Source organism: Staurois parvus, unplaced genomic scaffold (genome assembly GCF_062004578.1).
Source record: "Staurois parvus isolate SC_StPar_1 unplaced genomic scaffold, SC_StPar_1.0 ptg001589l, whole genome shotgun sequence".
Classification (NCBI taxonomy): Eukaryota; Metazoa; Chordata; class Amphibia; order Anura; family Ranidae; genus Staurois; species Staurois parvus.
In genome coordinates this window covers 146,749-162,281 of record NW_028319385.1, presented here as the reverse complement: position 1 = coordinate 162,281, position 15,533 = coordinate 146,749, and the positions used below count along the sequence as shown (strand labels likewise).

Below are 15,533 nucleotides of genomic sequence, written 5' to 3'. Positions count from 1 at the left end.
GCCACACTCCTCCACTATACCCAGCTTTATGATAGGGTTAGGGGGGACGCCACACTCCACTATACCCAGCTTTATGATAGGGTTAGGGGGGACGCCACACTCCTCCATACCCAGCTTTATGATAGGGTTAGGGGGGACGCCACACCCCTCCATACCCAGCTTTATGATAGGGTTAGGGGGGACGCCACACCCCTCCATACCCAGCTTTATGATAGGGTTAGGGGGGACGCCACACCCCTCCATACCCAGCTTTATCATAGGGTTAGGGGGGACGCCACACTCCTCCATACCCAGCTTTATGATAGGGTTAGGGGGGACGCCACACTCCTCCACTATACCCAGCTTTATGATAGGGTTAGGGGGGACGCCACACTCCTCCACTATACCCAGCTTTATGATAGAGTTAGGGGGGACGCCACACTCCACTATACCCAGCTTTATCATAGGGTTAGGGGGGACGCCACACTCCACTATACCCAGCTTTATGATAGGGTTAGGGGGGACGCCACACTCCTCCATACCCAGCTTTATGATAGGGTTAGGGGGGACGCCACACTCCTCCATACCCAGCTTTATGATAGGGTTAGGGGGGACGCCACACTCCTCCACTATACCCAGCTTTATGATAGAGTTAGGGGGGACGCCACACTCCACCACTATACCCAGCTTTATGATAGAGTTAGGGGGGACGCCACACCCCTCCATACCCAGCTTTATCATAGGGTTAGGGGGGACGCCACACCCCTCCATACCCAGCTTTATCATAGGGTTAGGGGGGACGCCACACTCCTCCATACCCAGCTTTATCATAGGGTTAGGGGGGACGCCACACCCCTCCATACCCAGCTTTATGATAGGGTTAGGGGGGACGCCACACTCCTCCACTATACCCAGCTTTATGATAGGGTTAGGGGGGACGCCACACTCCACTATACCCAGCTTTATGATAGGGTTAGGGGGGACGCCACACTCCTCCATACCCAGCTTTATGATAGGGTTAGGGGGGACGCCACACCCCTCCATACCCAGCTTTATCATAGGGTTAGGGGGGACGCCACACTCCTCCACTATACCCAGCTTTATGATAGGGTTAGGGGGGACGCCACACCCCTCCATACCCAGCTTTATGATAGGGTTAGGGGGGACGCCACACCCCTCCATACCCAGCTTTATGATAGAGTTAGGGGGGACGCCACACTCCACTATACCCAGCTTTATCATAGGGTTAGGGGGGACGCCACACTCCACTATACCCAGCTTTATGATAGGGTTAGGGGGGACGCCACACTCCTCCATACCCAGCTTTATGATAGGGTTAGGGGGGACGCCACACTCCTCCATACCCAGCTTTATGATAGGGTTAGGGGGGACGCCACACTCCTCCACTATACCCAGCTTTATGATAGAGTTAGGGGGGACGCCACACTCCACCACTATACCCAGCTTTATGATAGAGTTAGGGGGGACGCCACACCCCTCCATACCCAGCTTTATCATAGGGTTAGGGGGGACGCCACACCCCTCCATACCCAGCTTTATCATAGGGTTAGGGGGGACGCCACACTCCTCCATACCCAGCTTTATCATAGGGTTAGGGGGGACGCCACACCCCTCCATACCCAGCTTTATGATAGGGTTAGGGGGGACGCCACACTCCTCCACTATACCCAGCTTTATGATAGGGTTAGGGGGGACGCCACACTCCACTATACCCAGCTTTATGATAGGGTTAGGGGGGACGCCACACTCCTCCATACCCAGCTTTATGATAGGGTTAGGGGGGACGCCACACCCCTCCATACCCAGCTTTATCATAGGGTTAGGGGGGACGCCACACTCCTCCACTATACCCAGCTTTATGATAGGGTTAGGGGGGACGCCACACCCCTCCATACCCAGCTTTATGATAGGGTTAGGGGGGACGCCACACCCCTCCATACCCAGCTTTATGATAGGGTTAGGGGGGACGCCACACCCCTCCATACCCAGCTTTATGATAGGGTTAGGGGGGACGCCACACCCCTCCATACCCAGCTTTATCATAGGGTTAGGGGGGACGCCACACCCCTCCATACCCAGCTTTATCATAGGGTTAGGGGGGACGCCACACTCCACTATACCCAGCTTTATCATAGGGTTAGGGGGACGCCGCACTCCTCCACTATACCCAGCTTTATGATAGGGTTAGGGGGGACGCCACACTCCTCCACTATACCCAGCTTTATGATAGGGTTAGGGGGGACGCCACACTCCACTATACCCAGCTTTATGATAGGGTTAGGGGGGACGCCACACTCCACTATACCCAGCTTTATGATAGGGTTAGGGGGGACGCCACACTCCTCCATACCCAGCTTTATGATAGGGTTAGGGGGGACGCCACACCCCTCCATACCCAGCTTTATGATAGGGTTAGGGGGGACGCCACACTCCTCCATACCCAGCTTTATGATAGGGTTAGGGGGGACGCCACACCCCTCCATACCCAGCTTTATGATAGGGTTAGGGGGGACGCCACACCCCTCCATACCCAGCTTTATGATAGGGTTAGGGGGGACGCCACACCCCTCCATACCCAGCTTTATGATAGGGTTAGGGGGGACGCCACACCCCTCCATACCCAGCTTTATGATAGGGTTAGGGGGGACGCCACACCCCTCCATACCCAGCTTTATGATAGGGTTAGGGGGGACGCCACACTCCACTATACCCAGCTTTATGATAGGGTTAGGGGGGACGCCACACTCCACTATACCCAGCTTTATGATAGGGTTAGGGGGGACGCCACACTCCTCCATACCCAGCTTTATGATAGGGTTAGGGGGGACGCCACACCCCTCCACTATACCCAGCTTTATGATAGGGTTAGGGGGGACGCCACACTCCACTATACCCAGCTTTAGGATAGCGTTAGGGGGGACGCCACACCCCTCCATACCCAGCTTTATGATAGGGTTAGGGGGGACGCTACACTCCACTATACCCAGCTTTAGGATAGGGTTAGGGGGGACGCCCCACATGGGGATATTGCTCTGGAACACAACTGTACACGCTTCTATCCTAATAGAGCACTGGGATTCAATGGGGATCACACATGGGCACCGGGGAGATAGATGCAGCGGCTCCCAGGTTGGTGACTTTTCACCATGGTGAATGTTAGGAGCGCACTCCCCATTCATTTCTTCAAGACAGGCTAAAATATTTCATCAGGAAATGCGCTGCGAGAACCCGAATGCTGCTTTCTGGAGGAATTAAAAAGTTTGACCGCATTCTGGAGATTTGACTTAAGGTGGTTTATGGAAATCCAGGACAGGAGACAAAGTGTGTCGGGAACCCTGCAATTAATCCAGCGCGTCCTTAGCGGATGGTAAACAAGAGTACAAATCAGCTGAGGCCACAAGCTGGGCTTCTGACCACATTATACAGAAAGGTGGAAGAGGAGGGGTCACAACACCAGGGTGGAGGGATCCTGTATAATGGTGGAAGAGGTGTCACAACGCCAGGGTGGAGGGATCCTGTATAATGGTGGAAGAGGAGGGGGTCACAACACCAGGATGAAGGGATCCTGTATAATGGTGGAAGAGGAGGGGTCACAACACCAGGGTGGAGGGATCCTGTATAATGGTGGAAGAGGAGGGGTCACACCAGGGTGGAGGGATCCTGTATAATGGTGGAAGAGGAGGGGTCACAACACCAGGAAGAAGGGATCCTGTATAATGGTGGAAGAGGAGGGGTCACAACGCCAGGGTGGAGGGATCCTGTATAATGGTGGAAGAGGCGTCACAACACCAGGGTGGAGGGATCCTGTATAACGGGGGGGGGGGGGGGGGGGAATAAAAGGTGTCACAATGCCCAAATGAATGTATCCTGTAGGGTAGCTGGAGAGGCTGATGTCACACAGCAACAACAAAGATATGGTATACTGCAGTGTGAGAAGCACTTGGCTGCCATATTTAGTGATGGACGGAACACGATGTGGGGGGAATATGGAAACTCAGAGGCCAATCAGAAATCTTTGTTAGAAACTGAAGGGATTATTGCTAATCATTCACCATTGCTGAAGATAATAAATAATGTCAACATTTTCATCACGATGAAAGGACAAAGAATCTAAAGAAAACCCCCAGACTTGCAGCATATGAGAAGCAGCGGCGCTCACCTTCTCGGTGATGTCATTGTCACAGGAGTCAATGCTGTCACGGAAGAGGTCCTCTGTGCTGCCATTGCTGCTACTCAGGTTACTGTTGTGGAAGAGCTGCCTGGAAAAGAAGAGTCGCATGACTGTCACCAAACCCAGCTTCTCTCCATAGGTCTACACCGGTCTAAGCCAGTACCCAAAATCTTCTATAGAACCCCATTATTAAATATATACAGTAGGTGGGACTTACCTCCCAAAGGCTGTGCTGGTGATCTTTCTGTTTGGGCTGCAGGTGTGAAATAAACAATAAAGACACATTAATATATACAGAATGAACACTAACTGAACTCAAATCACCACGTCCACCCGGGCCTGACCCCTGTACGCGCCGTCCACCCGAGCCAGACCCCTGTACGCGCCGTCCACCCGGGCCAGACCCCTGTACGCGCCGTCCACCCGGGCCTGACCCCTGTACGCGCCGTCCACCCGGGCCTGACCCCTGTACGCGCCGTCCACCCGGGCCTGACCCCTGTACGCGCCGTCCACCCGGGCCTGACCCCTGTACGCGCCGTCCACCCGGGCCAGACCCCTGTACGCGCCGTCCACCCGGGCCAGACCCCTGTACGCGCCGTCCACCCGGGCCTGACCCCTGTACGCGCCGTCCACCCGGGCCAGACCCCTGTACGCGCCGTCCACCCGGGCCAGACCCCTGTACGCGCCGTCCACCCGGGCCTGACCCCTGTACGCGCCGTCCACCCGGGCCTGACCCCTGTACGCGCCGTCCACCCGAGCCAGACCCCTGTACGCGCCGTCCACCCGGGCCAGACCCCTGTACGCGCCGTCCACCCGAGCCAGACCCCTGTACGCGCCGTCCACCCGAGCCTGACCCCTGTACGCGCCGTCCACCCGGGCCTGACCCCTGTACGCGCCGTCCACCCGGGCCTGACCCCTGTACGCGCCGTCCACCCGGGCCTGACCCCTGTACGCGCCGTCCACCCGAGACAGACCCCTGTACGCGCCGTCCACCCGAGCCTGACCCCTGTACGCGCCGTCCACCCGGGCCTGACCCCTGTACGCGCCGTCCACCCGAGACAGACCCCTGTACGCGCCGTCCACCCGGGCCTGACCCCTGTACGCGCCGTCCACCCGAGACAGACCCCTGTACGCGCCGTCCACCCGAGCCTGACCCCTGTACGCGCCGTCCACCCGGGCCAGACCCCTGTACGCGCCGTCCACCCGAGCCTGACCCCTGTACGCGCCGTCCACCCGAGCCTGACCCCTGTACGCGCCGTCCACCCGAGACAGACCCCTGGACGCGCCATCCACCCGGGCCAGGAGGTTTATCTCACACATCCTTCTATTAATCTATTAAGCACTGGAGCCCATCCCTCCCATCTATGGGGTACAAGGAAGATTTAGGGTCCAGAAAACAGGACATGTGAGGCAGAGATCAGGCTGGTGGGAAGAATCACCTGTTGGCTTTGAGGTTCTTTAGCCGGGCCTCCAGGTCGTTCAGCAGGGTGATCTTCTTGCAGCACTGTGTGCAGTACATGTCCAGTAACTCGCTGTTGTACATGTGCCTCATTTTACGAGGTGTCTGTCCGGCACTGAGAGGGAAAAATCAGCATCAATATACAGGAAATCTATTGCATCACAGACAGGCATTGGGTGCAAATTGTTATAAATAGATTAGATGGGTGTCAAACATACACCCTGCTGTTACCCTTCTCCAAACATACACCCTGCTGTTACCCTTCTCCAAACATACACCCTGCTGTTACCCTTCTCTAAACATACACCCTGTTGTTACCCTTCTCTAAACATACACCCTGGTGTTACCCTTCTCCAAACATACACCCTGTTGTTACCCTTCTCTAAACATACATCCTGCTGTTACCCTTCTCTAAACATACACCCTGCTGTTACCCTTCTTTAAACATACACCCTGCTGTTACCCTTCTCCAAACATACACCCTGCTGTTACCCTTCTCCAAACATACACCCTGCTGTTACCCTTCTCCAAACATACACCCTGCTGTTACCCTTCTCCAAACATACATCCTGCTGTTACCCTTCTCCAAACATACACCCTGCTGTTACCCTTCTCTAAACATACACCCTGCTGTTACCCTTCTCCAAACATACACCCTGCTGTTACCCTTCTCTAAACATACACCCTGCTGTTACCCTTCTTTAAACATACACCCTGCTGTTACCCTTCTCCAAACATACACCCTGGTGTTACCCTTCTCCAAACATACACCCTGCTGTTACCCTTCTCCAAACATACACCCTGCTGTTACCCTTCTCCAAACATACATCCTGCTGTTACCCTTCTCCAAACATACACCCTGCTGTTACCCTTCTCCAAACATACACCCTGCTGTTACCCTTCTCCAAACATACATCCTGCTGTTACCCTTCTCCAAACATACACCCTGGTGTTACCCTTCTCCAAACATACACCCTGGTGTTACCCTTCTCCAAACATACACCCTGGTGTTACCCTTCTCTAAACATACACCCTGCTGTTACCCTTCTCCAAACATACATCCTGCTGTTACCCTTCTCTAAACATACACCCTGGTGTTACCCTTCTCCAAACATACACCCTGGTGTTACCCTTCTCCAAACATACACCCTGCTGTTACCCTTCTCCAAACATACACACTGCTGTTACCCTTCTCTTTACTAAAGTGGCAGATAGGAAAAGAGACAATTGCACTTCTTTGTGATGCTGATGGTCAGGGACTCCCAGATGAGCTGTGTACAGTTCCTGTGTAATGCAAATCCAGGTAAACACTGACTATGGTGCTAGATGGAGCTGCCACTATACACTGAATAGGGTTCTAGACAGAACTGCCACTATACACTGAATAGGGTTCTAGACAGAACTGCCACTATACACTGAATAGGGTTCTAGACAGAGCTGCCACTATACACTGAATAGGGTTCTAGACAGAGCTACCACTATACACTGAATAGGGTTCTAGACACAACTGCCACTATACACTGAATAGGGTTCTAGACACAACTGCCACTATACACTGAATAGGGTTCTAGACAGAACTGCCACTATACACGGAATACGGTGCTAGACAGAGCTGCCACTATACACTGAATAGGGTGCTAGACAGAGCTGCCACTATACACTGAATACGGTGCTAGACAGAACTGCCACTATACACTGAATACGGTGCTAGACGGAGCTGCCACTATACACTGAATACGGTGCTAGACAGAGCTGCCACTATACACTGAATACGGTGCTAGACGGAGCTGCCACTATACACTGAATACGGTGCTAGACAGAGCTGCCACTATACACTGAATACGGTGCTAGATGGAGCTACCACTATACACTGAATAGGGTTCTAGACACAACTGCCACTATACACTGAATAGGGTTCTAGACAGAACTGCCACTATACACGGAATACGGTGCTAGACAGAGCTGCCACTATACACTGAATAGGGTTCTAGACAGAACTGCCACTATACACGGAATACGGTGCTAGACAGAGCTGCCACTATACACTGAATAGGGTTCTAGACAGAGCTGCCACTATACACTGAATAGGGTTCTAGACGGAGCTACCACTATACACCGAATAGGGTTCTAGACAGAACTGCCACTATACACCGAATAGGGTTCTAGACAGAACTGCCACTATACACTGAATAGGGTTCTAGACAGAACTGCCACTATACACTGAATACGGTGCTAGACAGAGCTGCCACTATACACTGAATAGGGTGCTAGACAGAGCTGCCACTATACACTGAATACGGTGCTAGACAGAACTGCCACTATACACTGATTACGGTGCTAGACAGAACTGCCACTATACACCGAATAGGGTTCTGGACAGAACTGCCATTATACACTGAATATGGTGCTAGACAGAGCTGCCACTATACACTGAATATGGTGCTAGACAGAGCTGCCACTATACACTGAATACGGTGCTAGACGGAGCTACCACTATACACCGAATAGGGTTCTAGACAGAGCTACCACTATACACCGAATAGGGTTCTAGACAGAACTGCCACTATACACTGAATACGGTGCTAGACAGAGCTGCCACTATACACTGAATATGGTTCTAGACAGAACTGCCACTATACACTGAATACGGAGCTAGACGGAGCTACCACTATACACCGAATAGGGTTCTAGACAGAACTGCCACTATACACTGAATACGGAGCTAGACGGAGCTGCCACCATACAAGGACTATGGTGCTAGACGGAGCTGCCACCATACAAAGGACTACGGTGCTAGATGGAGCTTCCACTATACACAAACTATGGTTCTAGACGGAGCTGCCACTATACACAAACCACTTCTAGATGGAGCTGCTACCATACATAAACAGACGTGATTCATCCCGCCCGCCCTATAGGGCATTCTATAGAAGCCATGCCATATTCTCCATTATCCTACTTATATTTTTTGAGGAAAGAGAAAATGGTCACTATGTGCTTATTGTCCCATTTTGGTTTCTCCGTAAAAACACTGGACAGCAGAAGGGTGATAACACAGGGAGACACACTTATTTTTATAGAAGTTGTGGGGGAAAAAAAAAAAGATATTGTGGGCAGGACCTTGTCCCATTCCTGGTCCCGGTTCTAGAATATGCACAGGAAATGTATTAGAGAAGTTTATGAAGTCTGAGGGCAGGCAACCTTGCTGCGGTGGAGGATCAATCAGATGAGTTCCCTCATGATAGGCAGTGTCTTCAAGTGTCTCTCTCCATTGACACAAATTTGTCTCCACACAGATGGTGGGATCATTCCTGTCCAGTCAACTCCCCACTGAGGACTGTGGGCACCATAAGGTTGGCCATATGCAGGGACAAAGGCATGGCGATATCTGCTGCAGAGATCAGAGGCTGGAGGCTATATGGAGAATGTTTACCATTGTAAATAAAAAAGGTCCAGTCTATGTGTGTAAACAAAGCAGCAAGGTGTCACTAGCTCTCCCAGACCTGAGGAAGAGCAGCCTGGAGCCCAGAACAGTTGTTGGTGTGACCATAGTCCTTAGAGTGGTTACAGAGATTTTAGCCTTGTATTTGTCATCCACCAAGAGGCCAACAAGTTATTTTTATGCTCACCTGGAGGGGACGGAGGAGCCTAGGTCAGATAAGGCATTGGTTCGACTTTCATCATCAGGACATGGACTGCTGGGGGCATAATCCACATCATCTCCTTCTCCATAGTCCTCAAACTGTTCCTCGGCACTGATCACAGAGGCCGTAGAATGGCTGGAGAACTCTGACAAGGCTGAAGGGTTGAGGAGGTTCCTGAGAGAGATGGAAAATTGGGACAGTCAGACAACAAGAACCCAAGCACACAATGGAGTGAGAAGCCGAAATTGCAGCTCCTGTTCCCAGCACCTAGGATATCTAGTCTAGAACTAGGATCACGGTTTGCCTCACAGATCTCCTCGTATAGGCTACTTACCGCTCTTCAGGGAGGTAGAGCCCATGAACATCCTCTGCCTTCCCATCACTGCGGTATTCATCAGAAACCTCCGAGCTTGGCGTGCTCTCGATGGCACTGTCCAAGTCCGATTCATGGTGGACATCTTGATGGCCCAGTGTTAAACTCTCTTCATCTGGGAAGAGCTCAGAGTCGCTGAAGGTCGCCTCCGACTCGACATACATCCCATGAGTGATGGGGCTGTTCTGCTAGAAGAGATCAAGGTATTAGCACACAGATTTACAACCATCACCATAAACAAGTCGGTGTGATCACAGGTCGGCCATAAAAGGTTTATAGGAGCCAGCCGGTACACACCTAACTGGAGCCCTACAGATACAGCTCAACACCACGGATGACATCATCAGACAAGAATGACACACCATGGACGACATCATCAGACAAGAATGACACACCATGGACGACATCATCAGACAAGAATGACACACCATGGACGACATCATCAGACAAGAATGACAGCACATTGCCATATGACCTCTATCCCCAATTATCGATCCCTCCCAGTCTATAAAATCTCATTGGATGACATCAGGAAAGAATGACAGCATGTCACATGTGACCTCTATCCCCAATCATCGATCGTTCCCAGTCTATTCAATCTCATTGGATGACGTCAGACAAGAATGACAGCATGTCACATGTGACCTCTATCCCCAATCATCGATCGTTCCCAGTCTATTCAATCTCATTGGATGACGTCAGACAAGAATGACAGCATGTCACATGTGACCTCTATCCCCAATCATTGATCGTTCCCAGTCTATTCAATCTCATTGGATGACGTCAGACAAGAATGACAGCATGTCACATGTGACCTCTATCCCCAATCATCGATCGTTCCCAGTCTATTCAATCTCATTGGATGACGTCAGACAAGAATGACAGCCTGTCACATGTGACCTCTATCCCCAATCATCGATCGTTCCTAATCTATACACCCTCATTCGATTATGTCATTTTATATCCGACTGTAAAACATTGTAAACCTCAAATACGATGATTTACAAAATATAATAAATGGGAAGGTGGCCAAGATTGGGCTGATATCTGATCATGGTGCCCGATGGAGGCCAGCTATCTGTACAGAGGGAGTGTGGTCTACAAGATTGCTGCTCCCAGGACGCCAGACATAACAGAGCAGAAAGATTTATTGGACATTTATTTCTCCATAAAATAGATTTCCTCACCTATTGGAATCAAGAAACTTCATTCCCCATTAGAAGGAAGACACGAGCAGCCACCCTCTATAAAGGAAGTTGGGAAGCTCTGGGATCAAATATGTGAGCTGGAAACTCCCAGCCACAGACATTGCTGCCTGCAACTTCCCCCTCCCACTTACACCACCTATACAGGTCACACACACAGCTCCCTGTACAGCTACAGAGCTTCTCTATGAATAACCAGGAGCACACAGCCCTCATTATACAGCAGATGATGTGTCACCAGACTGCTATGATTTAGGTGACATCAACATGAGAATGGGAGAGGAGTCACCAATCAGTGCCATCAAATATGTATGATGTCATCTCTATACATCTGTATACAGAGTGACATCAGAGGGCGCTGTCCTCCTCCAGCCTCTCTACATTCATACAATATTTAGGGCACTGCAGGACATACGCTCTATATTTAGATGCTTGTTAGCTCAGTGCACCAAACCGTGACCGCAATTCCTATTAACTGCTCTGTAACCAACTCACTGCCTGTCCAGTCATAGCTCACTCATTGGCTCTCCAACCATCATGTGCTACTGAAACTTATCAATCATCCAATCAACACTCCCTGACCAGAAACCTCTCCAATCAACACACACATGACCAAGCATCCAATCATCCATCACCGACCACTGTAACCTCTCTTACCGAGTCTCCAATCATCCATCACCGACCACTAGAACCTCTCTTACCGAGTCTCCAATCATCCATCACCGACCACTAGAACCTCTCTTACCGAGTCTCCAATCATCCATCACCAACCACTAGAACCTCTCTCACCGAGTCTCCAATCATCCGTCACCGAGTCTCCAATCATCCGTCACCGAGTCTCCAATCATCCGTCACCGACCACTAGAACCTCTCTCACCGAGTCTCCAATCATCAATCACCAACCACTAGAACCTCTCTTATCGAGTCTCCAATCATCCGTCACCGACCACTAGAACCTCTCTCACAGAGTCTGCAATCATCCATCACCAACCACTAGAACCTCTCTCACAGAGTCTCCAATCATCCATCACCAACCACTAGAACCTCTCTCACAGAGTCTCCAATCATCCGTCACCGACCACTAGAACCTCTCTCACAGAGTCTGCAATCATCCATCACCAACCACTAGAACCTCTCTTACCGAGTCTCCAATCATCCATCACCAACCACTAGAACCTCTCTCACAGAGTCTCCAATCATCCATCACCAACCACTAGAACCTCTCTCACAGAGTCTCCAATCATCCGTCACCAACCACTAGAACCTCTCTTACCGAGTCTCCAATCATCCATCACCAACCACTAGAACCTCTCTCACCGAGTCTCCAATCATCCATCACCAACCACTAGAACTTCTCTTACCGAGTCTCCAATCATCCGTCACCGACCACTAGAACCTCTCTCACAGAGTCTGCAATCATCCATCACCAACCACTAGAACCTCTCTTACCGAGTCTCCAATCATCCGTCACCGACCACTAGAACCTCTCTCACAGAGTCTGCAATCATCCATCACCAACCACTAGAACCTCTCTTACCGAGTCTCCAATCATCCATCACCAACCACTAGAACCTCTCTCACCGAGTCTCCAATCATCCGTCACCGACCACTAGAACCTCTCTCACCGAGTCTCCAATCATCAATCACCAACCACTAGAACCTCTCTTACCGAGTCTCCAATCATCCGTCACCGACCACTAGAACCTCTCTCACAGAGTCTCCAATCATCCATCACCAACCACTAGAACCTCTCTTACCGAGTCTCCAATCATCCATCACCAACCACTAGAACCTCTCTTACCGAGTCTCCAATCATCCGTCACCGACCACTAGAACCTCTCTCACAGAGTCTCTAATCATCCATCACCAACCACTAGAACCTCTCTCACAGAGTCTCTAATCATCCATCACCAACCACTAGAACCTCTCTCACAGAGTCTCCAATCATCCATCACCAAGCACTAGAACCTCTCTTACCGAGTCTCCAATCATCCGTCACCGACCACTAGAACCTCTCTTACCGAGGCTCCAATCATCCATCACCAACCACTAGAACCTCTCTCACCGAGTCTCCAATCATCCATCACCAACCACTAGAACCTCTCTTACCGAGTCTCCAATCATCCGTCACCGACCACTAGAACCTCTCTCACAGAGTCTCCAATCATCCATCACCAACCACTAGAACCTCTCTCACCGAGTCTCCAATCATCCGTCACCGACCACTAGAACCTCTCTCACAGAGTCTCCAATCATCCATCACCAACCACTAGAACCTCTCTTACCGAGTCTCCAATCATCCGTCACCGACCACTAGAACCTCTCTTACCGAGTCTCCAATCATCCGTCACCAACCACTAGAACCTCTCTCACCGAGTCTCCAATCATCCGTCACCGACCACTAGAACCTCTCTCACAGAGTCTCCAATCATCCATCACCAACCACTAGAACCTCTCTTACCGAGTCTCCAATCATCCATCACCGACCACTGTAACCTCTCTTACCGAGTCTCCAATCATCCGTCACCGAGTCTCCAATCATCCGTCACCGACCACTAGAACCTCTCTCACCGAGTCTCCAATCATCCGTCACCGACCACTAGAACCTCTCTCACCGAGTCTCCAATCATCCGTCACCGAGTCTCCAATCATCCATCACCGACCACTAGAACCTCTCTTACCGAGTCTCCAATCATCCGTCACCGACCACTAGAACCTCTCTCACCGAGTCTCCAATCGTCCGTCACTGACCACTAGAACCTCTCTCACCGAGTCTCCAATCATCCCTCACCGTCCACTGTGACCTCTCTCACCGAGTCTCCAATCATCCCTCACCGTCCACTGTGACCTCTCTCACCGAGTCTCCAATCATCCCTCACCGTCCACTGTGACCTCTCTCACCGAGTCTCCAATCATCCCTCACCGTCCACTGTGACCTCTCTCACCGAGTCTCCAATCATCCCTCACCGTCCACTGTGACCTCTCTCACCGAGTCTCCAATCATCCATCACCGTCCACTGTGACCTCTCTCACCGAGTCTCCAATCATCCCTCACCGTCCACTGTGACCTCTCTCACCGAGTCTCCAATCATCCATCACCGACCACTGTGACCTTACAGAACCCATACAACCTGATAGAAGAGAGAGGTCTGGGGGGAGATGAACGTGGGACTGCAGTGCTGCCAGGTGGCCATACCAATCACCAGCTGCTACTACAAACCCCACTGTGTGTGTGACCTCAGGGAGGAGAGGATCATGGAAACAACAAAAGGGAACACAAATAGCACAAAAGAAATGTAAACAGTTTATTTATAGAAACCATTCTAGAGAAATGACACCCTGAGGACTATTATAGACCTATCACCTGACAACACCATACCCCATAGAGACCTGACCCCGCCCACCAATCTATTATAGAGAGAAGACACCCCCAGGACTATTATAGACCTATCACCTGACAACACCATACCCCATAGAGACCTGACCCCGCCCACCAATCTATTATAGAGAGATGACACCCCCAGGACTATTATAGACCTATCACCTGACAACACCATACCCCATAGAGACCTGACCCCGCCCACCAATCTATTAGAGAGAGAAGACACCCCCAGGACTATTATAGACCTATCACCTGACAACACCATACCCCATAGAGACCTGACCCCGCCCACCAATCTATTATAGAGAGATGACACCCCCAGGAGTGTTGTAGACCTATCACCTGACAACACCATACCTCATAGAGACCTGACCCCGCCCACCAATCTATTATAGAGACATGACACCCCCAGGACTATTATAGACCTATCACCTGACAACACCATACCTCATAGAGACCTGACATCACGGGAAATACCCACAGTCCTCTGTGTTCTGTCTACAGAGCCAAAACAATCCCAGCACTGATACATAGTAACCACAACAGTGATCACCAGGGAAGTGGGACTGTGTAGAGTCCATACATACAGAATAAGAGGAGATACCGAGAATGACACCCGGCATCCGGGACAGGAGAAGTGGGACTGTGCAGAGTCCATACATACAGAATAAGGACAGATACCAAGAATGACACCCGGCATCCGGGACAGGAGAAGTGGGACTGTGCAGAGTCCATACATACAGAATAAGGACAGATACCAAGAATGACACCCGGCATCCGGGACAGGAGAAGTGGGACTGTGCAGAGTCCATACATACAGAATAAGAGGAGATACCGAGAATGACACCCGGCATCCGGGACAGGTGAAGTGGGACTGTGCAGAGTCCATACATACAGAATAAGAGGAGATACCGAGAATGACACCCGGGACAGGGAAGTGGGACTGTGCAGGGTAGAGCTAAGGAAATACTGGAGGAATATAAAATTATGGGATGGAATTTATTTATAGTATCAAAATTCTGTGTATAACTTTTCATTTCATTTAAACTGATGTGTTTTTGACGTGAAGAATATGTAAGCAGTTGTTAGATTGTTGGTTTATGTGCTGTTTGTTTTTATGATGGTTACAGTTTTGTTACCTTGTAATTTGTTTGTTTATACAAATAAAAATATCCATACATACAGAATGGGGACAGATACCGAGAATGACACCCGGCATCCAGGACAGGAGAAGTGGGACTGTGCAGAGTCCATACATACAGAGCAGGGACAGATACCGAGAATGACATCCGGCATCCA

At 50.8% G+C, this 15,533-nt stretch overlaps 1 protein-coding gene across 4 annotated transcripts in view; it reads right to left on the bottom strand.

Moving 5' to 3' along the window:
* The window catches only part of RAB11FIP4 (RAB11 family interacting protein 4), an 85,215-nt gene that overhangs the window by 12,923 nt on the left and 56,759 nt on the right, over positions 1-15,533 (bottom strand). For 2 of the 4 annotated variants that reach the window (XM_089662923.1, XM_089662925.1), the window contains 5 exons: positions 9,609-9,835; positions 9,260-9,448; positions 5,611-5,745; positions 4,389-4,424; positions 4,160-4,259 (listed from right to left, as the gene is read on the bottom strand). In XM_089662923.1, the coding sequence (XP_089519049.1) occupies positions 4,160-4,259; positions 4,389-4,424; positions 5,611-5,745; positions 9,260-9,448; positions 9,609-9,835 (687 nt within the window). The remainder of the gene's footprint in view (positions 1-4,159; positions 4,260-4,388; positions 4,425-5,610; positions 5,746-9,259; positions 9,449-9,608; positions 9,836-15,533) is intronic. The other 2 variants (XM_089662924.1, XM_089662926.1) reach the window with 1 other exon arrangement.